The sequence below is a fragment of the Vitis vinifera genome, chromosome 16 (genome assembly GCF_030704535.1).
Source record: "Vitis vinifera cultivar Pinot Noir 40024 chromosome 16, ASM3070453v1".
NCBI classification, from domain to species: Eukaryota; Viridiplantae; Streptophyta; class Magnoliopsida; order Vitales; family Vitaceae; genus Vitis; species Vitis vinifera.
The window spans coordinates 2,398,644-2,414,861 of NC_081820.1; the positions used below are offsets into that span (position 1 = coordinate 2,398,644).

The following is a 16,218-nucleotide window of genomic DNA, read 5'->3' on the forward strand; positions in this document are numbered from 1 at the left end:
TTTTTCAAGACCTAAGCTTTTAAGATCTCTTTGTAAGGTTGTTGGTGCACTAGGATTTTCATGCATTACATTCTTTACTTATGCACCAAAATCATCCAAGAGTTATTTTGTTTTGGATGATTTCATGTTTTCAACTAAAACTTTGTGTTAAATGTTTTTTAAACTTGTTTTAAAAGGTTTTAAGTTGAAAAAGTTGGTTGTTGAGCCAAAAATGACTCAACTGGTTGAACTGGATGAGGAACCGATCGACTGTCAGCTCAATCGGTCTAGGTCTAGGTCGACCCCCAACTCAACTTGTCGAGGGTGCAAAAAACTTTCTCTTTCTTCCAAAATGATTGTTCAACCGGTCAAGGTTGAACCTCAACTGGTTGAGGTCCGGTTGAGGTTCGGTCGAGATCCAACGGTCACCTGCCAAGCATTAAATGCTAACGGTTAGTCAACCGGTCTACCCCTAGCTCGACCGATCGAACCCTCAACAGCTAGTTTGGCTTTTTTCTTCTATAAAAAGGCTCCAATCTTCATTGTTTCATAAGCTTAACCTTACAAAACCTTTCTTGAATATATTTAAGCCTTGAAAGTGTGTTTTTGAGTGCACCATTGTTCTAAAACTTGCATATCTTTAGTACACCATTCAATCTTAGTTTTCTTGTATCATTTGAGCTTAAAGTTTTTGTACTAGGATTTTGTGAGATCATTTATTTGTAAATCTTTGAGAGGAAGTTTCTCAAGTGTGGGGCATCACTTGAGGGGTTGTTTAAGAGTGGGATATCTCTTGAGAATTTTAAAGGGTGCTTGGAGCCAAAAGTCCAAGAGGGTGGATTGGAACCATAATCCAATTGTATTGCTTGAAGGCTTGGTTTGGAAGCCTTAAATTAGTGGAACCTCAAGCTTGGGATTGAAGCTAAAGGAGAGTGGATGTAGGTCGGGTTGCGCCGAACCACTATAAAATCTTGTGTTTGTATTCTCTCTTCCCTATTCTTTTAATTTATATGCAATTGTCTTTATATTGTTTATTATATATTTGCATATAATTGTCTCTTACATTCACATAGTTTAAATTTTCAAAAAGAGACCATCACCCTATTCACACCCCCTCTAGGGTGATTACCATAGGTTGGATTAGCCTGTTTTTTCTAACAATAACGATAGGTATACATAATTAGTAATATAAAAAGGCACACCATAGTACACATGACATATATAACAAACACCTAAAGGAAGGTCTTGAAAGATAGTATAGAAAAAATACCTTGGCACTTACTAAGATTTCACCTAGTCTTAGAAATCAAAGGCATTGATCTTCACTTACGTACATGCTAAGTCAAGCCGAAGGATTACAAAGGAATGATAGTTTTAGGTTTTGATTATTCTACTCTTTATTTTCGAAAGTTTTTTTTATTATGTTTCCGCCAAATTGTCCAAAAATTGTAAAAGTGGGTAGAATTTTTTCCCAATTCTTCCCTACAAGGAGTTATACCAACTTAAAAGGGTATCTTTCATTGAAGAATGGATCGCCCAATATACATTGAATAAAGAAAGCAAAAGTTCCCATAGAATCCTTTTTTGGAGCAATGAAGAAGTAAGTGATCAATAGATTCCTCTTTTAGTTTGTAAGGGTAACATCTATTCACTAGTGGTTGTCTTTTTTTCTAGAGAGGATCTAAAGTCATAACTTTTCCCCAATTGGCTTCCCATGCAAAAAAGCTCACTTTGGATAGGACCCACCAATTGCAAACAATGTTTGTTGGAAAATGGACCATCGTTCTTACTTCCAAGGCCGTATAGAAAGTTTGACTTAAAATAGTCCTTTTTTGGCTTCTTTCCAAATCTCCTTGTCGATATCTTCCCTTACAATTGCCTTTCCTTGCAATGTGGAGGAAAATGTCTCAACAACGACTAACTCTTAATCAGAAAGTGCCTAGTGAAACATGAAATCCAATGTCCCACCATTTTTTAAGTTTCCCAAAAATCTATCACCTAAGCCTCTTTAACATAGCCAATGCATATAAATAGGGAAAGCAGTTACACAAGGGTTCATTTGCACACCATCTATTTGTCCAAAACTTAACCCTTTTGTCATTACTCACTTCAATGGAGGTTCTATTAAAGAACGATCTCAACACTTCTTAATAGCTTTCCAAACACCAACCCCATAACTACCTCTAACTTCACAAGGGTGCCAACTAGCACCTTCCTTCCCATACTTCCCCATTAGAAACATATCTCATGAGAAAGAACAATTACAATTGTAAACTCCTTATATGTATTTCTATATATGTTGGATTATCTTATGGAGAACATGATAAAACAATTTGTTTGACAACATTTATATGAATCAATCATTATTAATTGTCAATGCAAAGCATGTAGGAAAACTCAAGGTGATAGTTGAGTTGTTGGGACAGATAAACTTATTCAAGCAAATTGAAGACAACCATGTGGTGGGGTTGACATTAGACAAAAAATTAATTCTCTAACTAATGTTTATAGTAGTAGATTGAATAAGAGATATGAACTCTTGTTAGAAATTGTGCATCGTTTGACATGTAGAAGTGGCTTGATATACCAAAAAGTGACAAGTTTTCATGATGGAAAAAAGTATAGGTATGATGTTTGAAAATATTCATAGTTTAATGCATAATTTTTTTTGTTTTCATTTCTAATTAGGTTATATATCCTATTGTTTGTGTTTCTTATTGCAAATCACTAATGAAAGCATAATTTTTATCTTACATGTAAATTTATGCATGCATGTGAGTAAAAATTAAGGTGGACCCTTTTGATTTAAGGCTAGAAATGTTAAAAGAGGGTCATACTAATTTAGAATTTGTGAGCTTGCTAGTTGTTAGATTTGGTTTGGTATTGATACTGATATACGCTTTTGTGCTATTATTGTTGCTATATAAATAAAGTAGAAAAGAATTTAATTTAAAAATTAAAAGAAATGAAAACTTAACAAAACTCTAAATAGGATAACAAACTTACAATTCAACAAATTTCAACAAAATAAAAATTATCAAACTACCATTGTCTTTATTTAATATGAATAAACATTATAAGCTCATGTTTCATCACTTTTATATGCTACTGTTTTACTATTTCCTTTGTGGACGCGTTTACATGATTACCAATTGATGAAACAAATGGAAATTATGCTCATTCTCTTCATTACATTTGTTTATTTTGCTTTGACTATGTTTGGTTCGTGGAAAATACTAAGAAAAGAAAACAAGGAGGAAAAATAGAAGGAAAGAAAAAACTAAGTTGAGAAACATAAATTTTTTCTCATGTTTGACTGTGCATGGAAAAGTTGTGGGAAAAAAAACAATGTTTTATCAAAGAATTTATTTTCCCTTATTTAATTCTTAGAGATAAAATGGAAGGAAAATAAAATCAATATAAAAAATAATCTAGAACATTGACACTTTACATATATTCAAAGTACAATTGCAAGTAAATAATGGAAAGAAAATGATAGAGAAATGTAAATAATGGTTTAAAGTGGTTTGACATGACTTAATCTTTGTCTACTCTCCTCTTACTTTAATCCCAAGGTTGAAGTTCCAATATACCAAGGATCCTTTAAACCAAATAATCCTTTAATCTTTACAATACTTGGACTAACTAGCTCCAATAGGTCCCTACAATGTTGCTCAAGTGATCCTCACACTTGAAATAACTACCCAAGTGATATCTCATACTTGGCCAATTCGTGATTGCTTATGCTTGAATTCTTCCCTCAAATGATGTTCTATACTTGATAATCCTTAAGTAATACCTCACATTTGAGAAAACGATCACAAGATATCAATTTTTTAAAGATAAACGTCCTAGTTATAATTTTTAGCTCAAAGAATATAAGTTAAATTAGGATTAGAGGTGAAGTAAATGAAAAAGTTGGTTCAAGAACAAATTGCACTCAAAACTACTTTTAGAGGCCCAAAGGATTTTTCAACAAATGTTTGGACTATTCTCTCTACAATAAATGAAGTTGTAAGCCTTTATATAGGAGTTGCACAGGTAAACTAGCGAGTAGGTCCAATTTACATCTATCAATTGACCTAGGTGGTTGACTGTTGCCATTAGTGGTGGGCAAGTGTAACAGGTGACCGTTGAGGCTATTCACCTCAACCAGCAAAGGCATTGATTGACTAGTTGAGCTATAGGTTCAATGGTGCCTTCTGCAAATTATTTTATGGAAATCCTTCTAAATTGGTTAGTCATCCATATAAAAATATAAGAAATTAAGGCACAAGTGACCTTTAATGGCTAAAACTAGTTAGATTTGAAGACTTAGGATTAAAAAATAATTTTTAATCATGAAATGTATGTCAAAACATTAGTTTTTATCCTTGAAAAAATCAATCTCAATTTTTTATTATAAAATAATGAGTTCTTTGAAAAAACATTGTAAAGAGAATATTATTTTAAGTTAAAAAAGGCTTGGTTTTTAAAAATCAATAGTAAGACATATTTATCTTTTAATGTAAGAAAACTTTCTAATCAAGAATAGCTAATCAAAGGGTGATTTTTATTTAGAAGGATTCTTCACCCAATTTTGAAAAAATTTAAGATAAGTTTAAATTTAATTGGATGAGTTTTGGTACTTTAAACAAAATAATATGCATTCCTTAGTATACCCCACATAAAAATAACCTTAAGATATTCTTGATAAACCTTCTCCATGATTTCCTCCTTAGCTCCATATAGGTTTTTCTTGATTGCTCCAAGGAAATATTCTTAGCTATTACACTTAATAATGTTAAATCGAAACCTATTTTAGTTAATATTGAAATATTAGATTAACTAAACCTTGAGCTAATAGTATTGGTTGGTAGAAACCAATGCATAAGTAAGACTTCTTTAGTGGTGTGTAAGTAGGTTAAGGGTAGCTTTCTAACCATAAATTTCTTTTATAATTAAAATACTAAAGTCTAAATATGTGGTAACTCTAGCCAAGAAAAACCAGAGATAGTGTTATTATGATTGTGTAGTATTTTGAGTTGTCATCCTCTAGGGTAGACTCTAATGTGTTCAATTGTTTTTATGTTAAAAGGATTAATTATTTTCCATAGTTAATGAAACCCTAATTTAAATGAATAAGGATAAAATATGGATAAAAATTTCTTAATATATTCGAAGAAATAAATCAAATAAAGTAAAATGTCCTTGAAAGTTTCACAATCCAGTGTTGAATCCTTAGAGAAATAGCATTATAAAACCTACAGTTTAGGATCAAAGTCAATCTGTTATCAAATTAAATCCTACAACCAATATTACATCTAAAATTTAGATTTTTATTTTTGAAACACATATCTCTTAAGTCAATTAAATATGATGGTTAATGTTGGTTTCAATTTTATTCAATAGAAAGCCTATATCCATCTTGTGGATTCAATTCTTAGATTTGTTAACAGTATGAACAAAGTATAATAATTAGTAATCAAGGTCTTCTCAAGAATCACTAATATCTTGATATGAATCCTCTATACCTTATCTAAATTGGACTAACATAGAAGATTTATTGTTACCAATTCAAACTTGAAAGAATAATCAAACCATTCAATGCATTGTTTTTTCTTGCCACTCCTTCGGATTTTTCACTTTCATGTTAACATATGAACTCATAAAATCAACCAAATGTAGTGGAGGATTTCTCCTTGCAACCCATGTTTGGTTTCCAAGAAAATAGAATGGAAAATAATAGTAAATGAAAGAACACTAAAACTTTATTGAAGAATTTCAAGATGAGGGATCAATCTTTCTTTGTGGACCCTCATTTTTCATATACATCCCTATTCAACGACGAGACTCACTTTTTATTGTAAAAAATTGATTTTAGAAAAGCAAGAGTCACCATTTTTTTAATGGAAAAGAAAATAAAAAATAAAACCCTAAAGTGACTCATTTCAAAGGAAAACATTTTTGAGAAAAATGGAGTCAAGTATGAGGGTTAGGTTATTTATTGGAAAGGTACTTTAACACCTCTCTAAGCCCTAAAGAGGTCTTTACTAAACAAGTAGTAGGTGCACCAAATTGAGGTGTGCAAGAATTTTTAAACCAAAGGTGCGTAAAAAGCTTGCTATGAGATGTGTGGAAATACTTTAAAGGAGAAAGGTGTGTAGGATTTGTTTAAAGGGCGAGGTGTGCAAATTAAGTGAAGGTGCATAGGATTAAGTTAAAAGGTAAGATGTGCAACTTAAGTAGTGGTATGTAACATTTGTTTAAAAGGTAAAGTGCACAACTTAAGTAGTGGTATGAAAATTTGTTTTAAAACCATAGGTGTACAACTTAAATGGTGCACAACTTAAGTGGCGTGCTACTCAACTTTGCTATATCAATTTAGCTGCTTTAACTTCGAAACCTCAGTATAATTGTACCCTTAACACCTTTATCCCAACTTGTGCACCTCTCGGCTTATCTACCTCAATTTAGCTAGCTACCCTAACTCTAGCACAACTCAACATTTTATTTATATTATAAACATTTAAGTAAATGTCCTCATTTATATCTTCATTTATTCTAAGTTTACTGCGTAAATAAAAGAATACATCTTTCTCCCCTCTCCCCTCTCCCCCCCAATCTAAATCTAATTTTTCAATTTTAGTTATAAATTGACAATTTTTCTAAATTTTCTTTGATGGAAAGTTCATTGAAGTTAAATTATCAAGGATAAAAATCTTGAAAAAATATTTTGAGTACCATCAACATGAAATCAACAAAATTCACCACTTTTTATCTTAAACTTCTATTTCTTTTGTGTAGTTAAGGCAACATATATGCAATATATGAAAACACTTCACTAGACCATGCAATCTAAACACTTAAATGAAAGAAAATTTTATTTGGAAACTTGTAAAATAAAGATTAATATGATAACTATTTGGATACAAACAAATAATGACATATTAAAAAAAAATTGATTAGTACCTATACCTCAGGACCAAAATTCTTGAATTTGAAATAAATTATTAGGATAACAATAATACACTTATCATATTATTTGCCTTATAATTCACACCTTCGGTGCTGAAATTGTGGATTGAACTTAGATTTTTATATTAAATCATAATTTTAGAGCTTAAGGTGTGACATACACTCTTCCCCGCATTCACAAATCAATATGCTTTGGTTATTTTTCACATTCTATAAAGGATTATGAGGGGGATACACCTTGTAATTTTTCTTTTATTGTGGAAAAATATTTCGTGGCAAAGTTTCTTTGTTTATTAGACATAGCTCTCATATTGAAAGTGAACCACTATAAATCCTGGGTGTTCTCTATTTATTTTAGTTTCTTGTATAGAATGTATTTAATACATACCTTGATAGATAAGAATTTTTAAAAAATAAAACAAGTGAATTAGGAAAGTAATATTTGATTGATGGGGAATCACACTATTTTAAATGTTTAGTGTATTATCTAATATGTAAATTAAACATTTGATATTATTTATAAATTATAAATATAATATATTCTTCACCTACTTTATATTATATATATTGAGATCCTATAAAACCAATGAGCAAGAAGAAGTGTGAGCTAACCTAGAATCAACAAAATTGATAAGAACAAGAGATTCATATTCGATCATATATATGAGAAATAGCTTCCTATGAGAAAACTTTGGAGAGCAAGAAGAATGAGTTTCACATTTATAAGAGTTCATTATCTTTTTAAAGAAAGAAAGAGAAATAGAGAGAATTATGATTATATATATACACACACACAAAATAGTGTTGTCTTTTATTTTGTTTTAATTTTCATGAATAAAATCAAATAGTTTTGGAGAGAAATGTTTTAAATTAAAATATTTTAAACCAATATTCCTTAAGATCTTTCTATAATATTGTTCTATGGAAGAAAATCAAGATAGTGAATGAGTTCTAAAACATAAAAAAACATTATATGTAAGGAAGAATAAGTTGATATTCTCACAATCTCTAAACAAAAGATAAAAGAAGCATATTAAGCATATATGCAATCATCAAAATAAAGTAAGAAACTTATTACACTCCAATGTCAATCATAGGATGACAAGTTAAGAGGACATAGTTACTGGGATTCAAGCATCCATTTATTCCACGTTTGATAATACTCCACAACATGCTAAAATATGAGATGAAAGGCTGTCGAATCCCTAAAACACAAAGTAAAAGACAATATTCATCAATTTGAAATAATCTCTTTAATTAGTTGCATGAAAAGAAAATTTACATTAGTATTCTTGTTTTAAAAACTAGACAAGTACTCTTTGGTTTGTTGCTTAGAATGGTACCTTAAATATTGCTATGTCTTTGAAGAGAATTAAAGAAATTACATTCAACATTACAAATGGACAATTTTTGTGAGAAAATTTAAAACAATACAAAAGGTCAATTTCAGAACTAATTAGTATATTAAAATCTCATAGATTTTTTCATTAAAAAATCCTAGCTTATCGAAATATATTATAAAAGGTTAATAATTAATTAAATAAAAGAAGTAATACGAAAAATTCTAGTAAAGACCTATTATTCTTTTACAACCATTGCCCTTTAAGAATAAGTTAACATTGTTTTCCTACAAATGAGAGAAATGTAGGTAGGTAAGGAGGGAGAGAGAGAGAGAGAGAGAGTTGTACCATTTAACTTTGAAGACTCCTCCGTAATCTAGCCATATTTATTGTTGTAGTCACATAGAGCCAATCTTTTATTTTATTCAAAAATCAGAAATATGCATGTCTCCATGAATTGTTGAGTAGTAGAGTTCCACACACTCCCCAAAATCCAACAATGAATCCAAGAGCAATGCTAACATAAAACCACATGTCATTTCCATCTTGTTGAATGTCGTCTTCATCGCTATAAACATTGGGAGCTCCTTCTGCTTTATCTCTTGGGCACTTTTTCAAAAGAGGCGGTCCACAAAGTGTAGGATTTCCCTCATAAGAAAAAGTATTGAAGCTTTGAAGTTGAGTACCTTGTGGAATCATACCAGACAAGTTGTTGTTAGAGAGGTCTAAGGTACTCAAACGATCTATTTCTGAAAGGCTAGATGGAATTTCACCAATAAGCTGATTTTGAGACAAATCAAGAATGTCTAATGATTTCAATTGACCTATTGTTATAGGGATTAATCCAGTCAAATTGTTTCTTGAAAAGTTCAATGAAACCAATTCTAGAAGATCAGTTACTTCTTTTGGAATCTCCCCCGTTAGCTTGTTGCTTGAAAGATCAATACTCTTTACTAGTCCAAGAGTATTCTTAAACTCAAATTCTCTTCCTTTCCATTTAACGAATTCCTTATCAACATAGGACCAATGTTGATAACTCATTGAAAAATTATAAGTAATGGTCAAACTCTCTTTCTTAGTCATGGCAGTGAAATTGCTAAGACATCTTGGTATAGTACCCGACATATTGTTATCAGAGAGGTCCAATATTTGAATTTTTTTCAATTGACATACCTCTGGACTTATACTTCCACTGAATTTATTAGATTGTAGGTTTAGAACCATCAGATTTGGAAGGTTTCCTCCTATCCATGGGGGTATTTCTCCAGATAACCTATTTTTTGCCAAATCAATAAAGCTCAAACTTTTGCACTTTTTTAAAGATGAAGGCAATTCTCCGATCAAATTTTTGTTGCGTAAATGCAGTGTTTGAATCAATTGCAAGGAGCCAAATGATTCTGGAATTTTCCTAGAAAATTGATTATTTTCCAAATTCAGAACTGTCAAGCTCTTCCATTGTGGCCAACAATTGGGCAGCTCTCCCGATAATAAGTTGTTTGAGAGGTCAAGATAGGCCAGATATGAATTAGCAACTGTACACAATAAAGTAATGGAGCCTGAAAACTTGTTATTGGAGAGATCCAACCATGACAAGCCAGAAGGAAGTTGTGGTATTGAACCCTCCAAATGATTTGAGCTCATATCTATGTAAAGAGGCTGATCAAATTTGGATGATAAATTGGGTAAGGTCCCTGTGATCTGATTGTTGGAAATATTAAAGAAATAAATAAGGGAAGTTAGATTCCAAAACCAGTGTGGGATGACATCTGAAATGTCAGAAGTGGAGATATCAAGGCTTTGCAACTGCTTTTGAGTTCGAAGCCAACTAGGAAAACGAGGTCCCAATTGGCAGGAGGTTAATTGTAGAAAAATCAGCTGAAAAGGAGGAACCCACTCAGAGCTCATGTTGAAATTGAAAGAGTTGGAAGATAAGTCTAAATAGGACAACCGGGATAGATGAAGGAGATGAGCTTCAGAGATGACCCCTTGCAATGAATTTGAACCAATAATCAACGCTTCAAGTTTGGTAAGCTGTCCAATACTTTTAGGCAAAGTTCCATTTATCTGATTATGATCAAGTTCCAACTCTTTCAATGATGAAAATCCAATGAAATCAGGAAATGATCCTGCAAACTGGTTATCAGTTAAAAACAAAGTATCTAATGTGTCATTTGCGCAAGCCAGCAAGTCTAAGACTTGTGGAAGCTGCCCACTGAGATTGTTGTATCCCAAGGATAATCCTTGTAAACGACACAAATTGCTCAAGGATTTTGGAATCTCACCTTCAAGTTTATTAGCACTGAGATCGAGCCGTTCAAGAGAAGCCATATTCCCAAATATGTCTGGAATTGAACCGTGTAGTTGACTATGAGAGATATCAAGGTATGCTAGAGAAATCATGTTCCCAAAAGCATCGGGAATGGAACCATTTAAATGATCATTCCAAGAGAGATCAAGATGAACGAGGGTGGTAGTAAAGTTGAACAGCCATGGGTATATTGAAGAATCATAATCGTTGTCAGAGAGATCAAGGAAAGCAAGAGGGGCAGAGGAATTAACAGGGGAAAAAGACGGAGTAGTGAGGGGTGGGAGGCTACAACATGGTAAGTTTAAGTGAATGAGAGAAGGGAGTTTATTAATTGCTTGTGACTAGTGGATGGCTTTACTAAGGTTAACATACTTCAAGTCAAGGTGTCTTAAAGACGAAAGATGAGAAAGCCACTCAAGATTTCCACAATTCAAATCATAATTATAGCTGAGATCAAGGGAAAGCAAGTTGGAAAGATTTCCGAAATGGCTGGGAAGACGTCCAGTGAAATTGGCATAAGAGAGACTGAGGTGTTGGATTTTGGTGAGAGAAGCAAGGAATGGAGGTATGGGTCTCCCTTCAAAATCATTAGAGCTCAGATCAAGGGAAAGCAAGTTGGAAAGATTTCCGAGTTGGCTGGGAAGACGTCCAGTGAAATTGGCATAAGAAAGATTGAGGTATTGGATTTTGGAGAGAGAAGCAACGAATGGAGGTATGTGACTCCTTTCAAAATCATTACAGCTGAGATCCAAATGAGTCAAGTGCTCCAACTCAAGCAGTGAAGGGCTTATCTCACCTCTTAGAGACTGGAACTTATGCACATATTCATCCTCAAATTCAGTTGGCGGTGCAGGAAGATGAAGCATGACGATGTGACCTGACTGGTTGCTACACCGGACTCCTCTCCATTGGCAACAATCTCTTGTGTCCCAAGAAGACAAAATGCCATAGTCATCCACAAGGCCATGTTTGAAGCGAAGCAGAGCTTGTCTCTCCCTCTCTACGCACCCCACAGTGGTTCCAAGCCCAGCTTTGGCACATACCACAACAAGCACAAGAAAGCTAAAAAGGAGGCATTCAAAGGAACGCATAGCCATAGTCATTCAAAGGAGGCAGTCCTGCAAGTAACACTGGGCTTTTTTGTGGATTCACACAACACCAAGCACTCATATATATAATATTATCCATCTGCCTTGTTTTTATTTTTCCTTTTTGCTAATTATATTATCCAAAAATAAATTGAAGTATTCATTTTTTATGGTATGGTACAGAATTTTCACACATGGCTTCCTCCATGTTGTTACCAATTTTTCCATAGGGCACTTCTAATATATTTTTGGAAAAATGAATGGATGATCTAATTTTAATATTAATTCAACACAAGTGTAGGTGTCATTTGAATACTCTTCTTTTTTTGTGCTTTAAAAAACACAGAATAATAATAATTCCTATTTATGAAAATTTTCATTTTACCTTCATATTAGTGACCAAAATAATGATGTTAAAATTTTAATGAATTAACATGATTTCTTAAATTGAATTCTTATTATTGAAAATCAATAAGTAATTTGAAATATATAAATAAATTTAATCCAAAAGTTAGATTATTGGAGTAAAAAAATAATTTAGGCTAATATTCTTCTAGAGGGAAAATTACCTACAATTTTTTTTCTTATTAGACTATACTAAACCTTGTTAAGTGTTAATAAGATATACAATGACATTTTTTTCTATTATTTTTTAATTAAATTATAAGAAATTCATTTAAATTTTCCATCCAAAAAAAGGAAACTTTCATTTAAATCATTTTGTAGTTAAATTAAATAATATCATATTTAAACTTTTTCATCCCAATTCTTTTTTGTTTAGTGTTCACTCTACATTGTATATACAAATGTTTCAACAATTATCAAAATTATGTTTTTAAAATTATTTTCAAAAATCTTCAAAATAGATTCAATGGAAATTTTTTCTATCAAAAGGTCCCACCATGTGGAATTGTTCTTCTTATGAAGACTTTGTGGTTGTGGAATTTTTTTCATTGCATCCATGTCTCATCTATACTAATCAAAACCACTTTCAAATGTGAAGCTTAATTCAAATACGATAGGTAAAATCATTAAATTATTAGATGATTATTCGGGTTGGATATAAATATCCTATAAGTTTAGGGTTTTATTTTCCTTAAAGAGTGGATAGTGGACTATGGTGGGTCTCACAAATGAAAAAAGAAATGGCATATGAAAGTACCTGTCTTGACACTTTTTCCACATGTATTGCTTTTCAGTTTCTAGTCATCTTTATAGACTTCATAGGCTAAGGGCTCAGTCAAATTTGATGGGTGGGAATATGAATCATGTGCACTTTTAAAAAAGAAACCCTTGTAGAATAATTAAAATGTCACACTTTCACACAAGTATTAGCCTTTGAAAATTAAAGGTAGTGTTCATACCATTTTTTCTTCATTCATTGAAAGGGAAAGTAATGAGGTTATATTCAAAGATCATGACATGAGGCCCCAAATTATCATTCCAAAATAGAACCTTATGATGTACAATCCAATCTCATATAATCAAAATTTACTTTCACTACACTCTAAATTAATTCCATTCATCTTATAACACTTCTTAATATAAAGTTAACAAATTTATGATAATCTACTCAAAAAAAGTTGGGATATCTTCTATCCTTTTCACATGTACCAAATTTCCAAATCGATGCTTTGACATGATACGACATATTTTTTTCCTTAAAAAATAACATGTTTTCTTATTTATTACTTAGTTAAGAAATAAAAAGTGAATTTTAATGTAGAAATAAATATTGCTTTTATTATAAATTGAATATGTTATAAAAAGAAATGTACTTTTCTCTTAGTTTTAAATTTTTTCTTGAAACAATAATTTAAAAAATTCATTTTCATATTGATTATTTATTTATTTTTAAAAAAAGAAATAATCATTTATGTTTCCATATTTAACGTTTTTTTCTTTTAGGAAAAGCACTACAAATTAATTGATAAATAAAAAATTAAAAATTTTTAAATGAAAATAAACATTTTGTTTTAATTCGAAAAAAAAAGATTCAAAACATATTTTTGGATTTTTAAAGAAAAAAAAAATAACATTTAGCTATTTTTATTTCCATTATTTTCATTAAAAATACTAAAAAAAATTAGAGTAAATTAAAATTAATATTTGTCTTATATTTATATTTATTTATTTTCATTATGTTTGGAAAATCGATGGTGTCTTATTATTGTGAATTGCATGCAACAAAAAACTTAATATTATTAATTATCAACACTTTGCTAATCACGCTTTATATCAATAAGCCCTATTTAGAGGCTCTAGAAAACCCTAAAACATGAATAAAATTATGAAAAGGTAAACCTAACTAATATGGTAACTAATTAGGATTTTTATTTCTTTCTTAAAACTATTAGATTACCTAAAAATGAAAAGAAATTAGAAACTTAGAGTTCGAAAACAAAAAATAATGGTAACCTATATATAAAATGTAGAAGCTCTTAAATAAAAGTATGGATTTATCTTATAGTCTTAGAAATCACATCTAAAAATTTAAAAATTTAAGATAGTAAAATATTTTTAATACCTTCTCCAAGATTTTTTTTTTTGGCATTAAATTTATGTGGGAGTTATTATTATTTTACTTTTAAAAATTAAAAACAAGAAGTGTGTTGATATGACATCTTACTTTTAATAATTAAAAACTTAATTTATAAAAATGAATTATAATTAAATTTCTAATAAAGAAGTCTTTTGGATTTCAAGGACAAAAGAACTATTTTAGAATATAGAGACTTTATAACATCTTTTAAGGATAATTCTAAAACTTCCTAAATTTCAAATAAAAATCAAATATTATAATTATAATTATTATTATTTATGAGTAAAGCAAGAGAATGCTATGAACAAACATTCAAATACTAATTATGATAATTATGCTTGTGGAATTTTTTGTCAATTGTATCTACGTTCCATCTATACCAACTAAAACTGCTTTCTAATGTGAAGGTTGAAAGTAGAAGTTGATCAATTAACATGTGGTAGGTAAAAATCGTTAAATTATTGAATAAGTTATTGACTATGAGTCTTGGTCTATTGGGGTCAACAATTGCACCAACTATGAAATAGAAGAATTAATAAAACAAAAAGTAATTCCATGATTGTCTTTTTTTTTTTTTTTTTTTATTTTAAGTATGGTCTTGAAAGAAAGAATATGATAAAGCCAACTTCCCATATGATGAATTTCAAAACTTTTGGGTCCACTCAATGGGCAAGGTTCAAACCTAACTTGTAGTATAAGTCACATTATAGTATCTTTTACGACTAAATTTATCTTTATATTTTTTAAGTCTATGTCTGCTTGATTATTTCGATTGGATATAGATATCCTATGAGTTTAGGATTTTATCTTACTTAAAAAGTGGATTGTTGACTTTGGTGGGTCACATTAAGGAAAAAGAAAATGCCCTCTTCATCAAAACACTTTCTCCACATGCTTTGCTTTTCCGTTTCTTGCTATCTTTAGAGACTTTAGGGTAAGGTCTCGGTCAAATTTGATGGGTGGAAATATGAATCATGTGCACTTTTAAAAAAGAAGCCCTTGTAGAATAATTAAAATGTCACACTTTCACATTAGTATTAGCCTTTGAAAATGAAAGGTAGTGTTCATACCATTTTTTCTTCATTCATTGAAAGGGAAAGTAATGAAGTTCCATTCAAAGATCATGACATGGGGCCCCAAATTATCATTCCAAAATACAACCCTTATGATGTACAATCCAATCTCATATAATCAAAATTTACTTCCTCTAAGAAATATACACACTACCCTGTGACACTCTAAACTAATTTAATCCATCTTATAATACTTCTACTTCTTAATATAATATTAACAAATTTATAATAATTTACTCAAACAAGGATTGTTCATCTTCTATCCTTTTTCACATATGTCAAATTTCCAAATCTATGATTTGACATGAGAGAGCGTCATTTTTTTTTGCTTAAAAAACATGTTTTCATTATTTATTACTTAGTTAAGAAATAAAAGGTGAATTTTATTATAGAAATAAATATTACTTTTACAATAAGACAGTGAATCTATGAAGTGTTTTTAGCCTTTTTAACATTTGAAATTTTTTATTTTTCAAGTATTAGAAATGTCAAAAATATTTCTTAGAATCACTACCAAACACACACTAAATTGAGTAAACCAAAAAATAAATGTATTTTTCTCTCAATTTTGAATTTAGATAATATAAAAAATTCTTTTTCATGTTGATTATTTAAAAAAAAAAAGAATTAATCATTTATATTTCCATATTTAACGCTCTTTCTCTTAGGAAAATCACTATAAATTAATTGATGAATAAAAAGCTAAATTTAAAATAGAAAATAAACAGTTTGTTTTATTTTGAAAAAAAAAATGAAGATTCATAGTATATTGTTGAAATATATTGAATAGTAATCTAAATAGTATATATTGAAGGTTCACTCATGTCTTATTGTTTATTTATTATTTTTAACTATAATATTTTTTTTTATATTTTTAATTATATTTGAATAATAAATTATTCCCTTTTAAATTATTAAAATATTTTTAAAT

The 16,218-nt window shown here is 30.2% G+C and overlaps 2 protein-coding genes across 2 annotated transcripts; both read right to left on the bottom strand.

The window, feature by feature from the left end:
* Positions 1-7,881: 7,881 nt before the first annotated feature.
* LOC132252566 (receptor-like protein EIX2) lies at positions 7,882-10,676 on the bottom strand. Its single transcript, XM_059733649.1, has 2 exons — positions 8,625-10,676; positions 7,882-8,141 (listed from the first exon to the last, which is right to left on the bottom strand). The coding sequence occupies exon 1, from the start codon at positions 10,674-10,676 to the stop codon at positions 8,709-8,711; it is 1,968 nt and encodes a 655-aa protein (XP_059589632.1). The 3' UTR covers positions 7,882-8,141; positions 8,625-8,708.
* A 249-nt stretch (positions 10,677-10,925) lies between these two features.
* Positions 10,926-11,681, bottom strand: LOC132252712 (receptor-like protein 49). The gene has a single exon (XM_059733783.1). It carries the CDS (start codon positions 11,679-11,681, stop codon positions 10,926-10,928), a length of 756 nt encoding a protein of 251 aa, XP_059589766.1.
* Positions 11,682-16,218: the final 4,537 nt, after the last annotated feature.